The sequence below is a fragment of the Cyprinodon variegatus genome, unplaced genomic scaffold, assembly GCF_000732505.1.
Source record: "Cyprinodon variegatus isolate N-32 unplaced genomic scaffold, C_variegatus-1.0 Scaffold1541, whole genome shotgun sequence".
In the NCBI taxonomy this organism is placed as follows: domain Eukaryota; kingdom Metazoa; phylum Chordata; class Actinopteri; order Cyprinodontiformes; family Cyprinodontidae; genus Cyprinodon; species Cyprinodon variegatus.
In genome coordinates this window covers 108,514-113,491 of record NW_015151994.1, presented here as the reverse complement: position 1 = coordinate 113,491, position 4,978 = coordinate 108,514, and the positions used below count along the sequence as shown (strand labels likewise).

The 4,978-nt window shown below is 36.5% G+C and overlaps 1 protein-coding gene across 1 annotated transcript in view; it reads left to right on the top strand.

The window, feature by feature from the left end:
• Positions 1–1,017, top strand: part of znrd1 (zinc ribbon domain containing 1) — a 2,877-nt gene extending 1,860 nt beyond the window's left edge. Inside the window, exons 3-5 of the mRNA XM_015403684.1 lie at positions 451–557; positions 632–741; positions 817–1,017. Coding sequence (XP_015259170.1) covers positions 451–557; positions 632–741; positions 817–841 — 242 coding nt within the window. The 3' untranslated portion in view covers positions 842–1,017. The remainder of the gene's footprint in view (positions 1–450; positions 558–631; positions 742–816) is intronic.
• Positions 1,018–4,978: the final 3,961 nt, after the last annotated feature.

Here is a 4,978-nt window from a genome sequence, read left to right as displayed (position 1 = left end):
GAATCCTCTTTATATGTGGAGGCTGGAAATATATGAGAAAATGGAAAAACTTACCATGAACTGACTAAATGTTAAATTAATTAATTGTCTAATAGATTATTAAAATCCACAATAAACCAATAAGTTATAAAAATGTACAATTAAATGATTAATGTCCCATTAAATCATCAAATTTACATGAAAAAAGGTTAAATAACAAAATGTCTTTAAAAAAATATATATTTAAGAGATCAAATTGCTTCATTCCGTATCTATAAATCTATGAACAGAATCAATCACCATGGTAACGGATGTGATCCTGCTTTAGTGAAGCTAAGTGGAGCTTAAATGAATCCAGGATTTCTGGGAAGTCCCGCCTTAATCCCTTCAGTGAAGCACGCCGCTGCTCGGGTCGCCATCGGATCTCTGCGTCACCATGACGTAACCGTCCGGTTTTCTCTCATTACCCAGAATTCTCTGGCCTGGAAGTGTGTTCAGCTGTGGTCTTTAACCCCGTGGAGCAGTCGGCGGCGGCTCTGGAGGACGAGGAAGGCGGCTCGGAGCTGAAGGGACCTGTGGTAAGACCCGCTTGATGTTGCTGCTCACAGCTGGACTCGCTTCCTGGGATAACGAGCTCCGCCTCTTCCTCCAGATCGACAGACGCTGCGCTCGCTGCAATAAAGAAGGGATGATCTACCACACCAGGCAGATGAGGTCTGCAGATGAAGGGCAGACGGTCTTCTTCACCTGTATGCACTGCAGGTGGGTCTAACAAACATCTCCCTTTTTCTGCAGCTTTGGGAGGAATTTCTAATGGGGTTGACTTTTCTGTTTTAGGTATCAAGAGAAGGAAGATTCGTGAGGAAGACATCCCACAGCTGGGATAGCTCCTCAGTTATTAGACGGACCAGATGTGGAACGGGACGGCAGCTGGCTGCCTCCAGTGGAGATGCTCATTTTCTCTGAATAATCTCAATCTGGTTTTATCTGATGGTTGTTAATGATGCATAAAACTCACAGCTGGAAATAAAGGTTAGAAGTTCCCATGGTTTCCTTTCTCTAAACTGATTAAAGAAACATTCGATTGAGATGTTGGTTTAGCTTAAGTATTTAAGCTGCACTAAAAAGAAACAAAAAGGTTTGATAAATTAGAAATGAAAAGATCAGGAACCTGAATCCCATCTATTAAATGCTACATTGTTCTTTTTGAAAAAGGATAAAGAAAAAGTCATTTTGGTGTAAAAATTAGAGCAGCCTTTAGGTCTAATCCAGGTTGGGGGAAAGTGGATGCTCCTCCTGGTTGGGAGGTTGGTCCCCCCTGAGATGAAGGACAAAGGGACGAGACCAAGATGGCAAACTTCAGTCTCCATCTTTGAGATGGTGAAGAGTTCTGGATATTTAGCCTGGATATTTCCAGGCTAAATATCCCATGTTTCCTGGAACCACTTCTCCCAGAATGTGTCACAGGGAGAGCCTGCATCTGTGGGCTTCTGCAGGCCTCTAGCAGAAATATTCATTTATAGGAAGGAGGTTGTTTGATATTTGTTCCTGTTATCTTGTATTGAATCTGTAAACTTTACAGCATAGAGACTGATGATGTTCAAAGCAAAGCAGAGATTTACAACATACAGAATGAGGTTTGCAAAGTATTCTGGGAGGCCGCTTTGTTCACAAGTCAGCTCCTGACGTCACTCTGTCTGAAGGGATCATTGGAGGGCACTTCCCTCTAGCTCCTAGAAGTATTCGGACACGCTAACCTTACACCTGAAGGTGCAAAACCAAGTGCAAGTGAGAGAAAATGGGACTGGGCCAAATGTCTCAGTGTTTTACAAACGATCCAAAGTCAGGAAGGCAGAGCAATGCTTGCCTGAAGACAGAATGGATCTACAGGCGGAATGCACCTTAAAGCTGCTTGTGATCCGCCAGAATAGAAAAGCAGAAAAAGGAAGAACAGCAAAACAAGCTGTTAGAAATGTATCAGTGGATCTAATTAATAATCTCAGTAAATCTGAGGTTGAAATGTTAATTAAACTGTTAATTTAACAGAAAATGAAGGATATCTGGCAAAAGGTGGTGGTGGTGGGGGGGTGATGGTTTTATAAAATTCAGAAGAAAACTTGAGAAATAAGAACAGGAAGACCTAGAAGAGATTGAGATGTGGGAATATTGGCTTAAACAGTTCTCTGTTTATCTTGAGGAAACATGGATGTTAAATATGAATCCTGCAGGATAGATGAAACCATTGAACATGTTTTACTGTGATAACTGAGGAGGAGAGGCGGCAGTAAAAGTTAATTTTGATTCATGTGAATTATTTAGAAGTTATTCAGAAAGTAGCATTTACAGGATAATATTTCGATATATAAAAGATAAAACATTTGTATAATAGAATTGAATTCCTGAGAGTCATTCTGGTCCATGTTCCATACCAGCTTTATTAGAGAATTACGATTCTTTAGTACAATTTCCAAAGAACAATCGCCAGGGTTTTGAATAAAAATAGTAATAATAAATAACTAAATAAACATATAAATAGTACAGTGAGCAAAGCTAGACATAGAAGAATATAAGGGGATTACATGAATATTTAGAATTTAGAGCATAGATATAAAGTTTTAACAGCATTTTGTTATTAGAAGATGATAATGTAGATAAATAAATTCTTGCTTCCTTTAAGAAAGAAAGACATACATGAGGGTTTAGTCATAAAAATGTTACATTTATGGATATAAAACTTGACCCACAGAAGCAAAAGATTACATTAAAAAAATGGTAAGAGAGTTCTTTTCCATATTCTTTAATTCCAAATAAAACATCCTTAAAATAAAGTTCAAATTTGTCGTAAATATTGTCCAGAATGAAATGACAAATGCCTTGCCATAGACGCCTGGTGGAGTCAGACTCTAAGTAAATGTTGGTGCAGTGGAATTAATGTCCTTTTTATATTGAACCAAAAATGACTTTACTGGGTAACAGTGGTGAATAATCTAAAAGGAAACCTCTTTCAAGAAAATATTTATTAGGTAGAGACCATGTTTTGTTCCCACATATTTCTTAGACCAGACCAGACTGAAATTACAGAAGGAGCTAAGATGCAGTTATATTGGAATAAAGTGTGAATATGTTATTTTTAGAAGAAGTTGGTTTAAAAACAGAGTCTACCTATTTAAGTATCAGTAGGATCAGGTGGAGGTCCTGGGCCTTAGGAGAACAGAGAAGTCTGACCTTTAAATAACATTATAACACCTGGTGGAATAGCATCAAAAACAATCGCAAACTATTTTGGGCTTATAGGAATCTTAAAATGACAAAGAATTTCTTGATAAATAAAGAAGTTTCCTTTTTCATTGAAAAGTTGACTTATCAGTGTGAAATCCTTCCTAAATCAGTTTTCAAAAAACAGATCATTTCTTATAGCATATATCTTTATTATTCCAAAGAAAGAGACCTATTAGGAGAAAAATTATGTTTGAAAATTAGTGACCGGGCCAAAAGGGCTTGTTTATGAAAATTAGAGAGAGCGACAGGAAAGCGATCAATGTTATAATTACACAGAAAAACAAACTTAAGTCCACCTATCTTAGAGAACATGTGGTGAGGAATAATTCCAGATTAAGGTAGGATTTCTAAGGCAATTTTAATCCAGTTCACTTAATTGTCGTAAAGTGGAGAAAGATAAGACCTCCTGGATCATAACTATTCATTAAAACTGATTTTTTTAATGTAATTATTTTTGTTTTTCCAAATAAAGTTGCTTAGTGTTCAATCAGTTTCTTTGCACATCTTTTGGTCGACAGCCAGAGAAACAGCAGCATAGGTTAGTCTGGAGATTCCTTTCAGCTTTAGGAAGAAATATTCTTCTCTTTCTAAAATTGGGCTAAAGTTAAGGTCACATCTAGTGTTCTGTTTTTTTTTTTTCTTTGATTGGGATATTGCAGAGATGGGACAGTTCATGTTTCTAACAGCCATAAATTCCAGATTCGTTGAACTGTAAAGTGCCTTGAGATGACTTGTGTTGTGAATTGGCGCTATATAAATAAACTGAATTGAATTGAACTGAATAAATCCAAATTTCTTCACATTTAAGCAAAGACCTGAACCATCAGAAAATAATCAATTCAATTGCTAGAGAAACTTCAGAAGAGTTTTTAAAGAAAATTGCTTCATCATCAGCCAATTGGCTAAAAGTAATTATTTTATCCAGACCTGATATTCCACCCAGTTGACTGTTTATTATGTGCCTAGCCAATAATTGAGTGGATAACAGAAATAAATGAGGGGAAATGGGACAACCTGGCCCTATACAACGCTTTAAGTCGAATCTTGGGGATGTTCCGTTTTTCAATTTGAATGAACTATTTCCTTTATTATATAATGTTTTAGTAGTATTCCAGAAAAAAAAATACCAAAACCAAATAGGTTTAATGTTTCAAAAATAAAGCTGTGTTCAATTGAATTGAATGGTTTGTAAAAGTCCAGGGAAAGGATTAAGCTTTCGTTGTTAATCAAACCTGGGTAATCTACTATGTCAAGCAGAAGCCTGATGTTATTAGAGATGTGTCTGTTTCTTAAAAAGTCTGATTGCGTTTCTTCAATAATGTAATTCAGAACTAACTTTAATCTCTTAGCAAATATTGTGTTCAGGATTTTGTAATCGTTATTTAGTAGACTAACTGGACGCCAGTTGTCAATAAGTAACGTTGGTTTGGGAATAAGAGTAATAATCCTTTGAGTGAAGGAGGGAGGGAACCATTAGTAAAGCTTTCAGTATGAATGAACCCTCCAGACCAGTAGGTGGCGGAAATGCATCAATTGTTGTTTGCCAACGAAGAAAGGAAGGCGAAGAAGATAATTTGTTCAGATTTAAGTAGTGCATTAATAAGTATTCTAGAATTTAATTCAGAATCAAAGCAAGATATTATATTGGATATTTTTCACTCAATTTTTAGGATTAGAAATGGTGGTTCTGTTGTTAAATTAGTCTGGATTCCTGCTCACG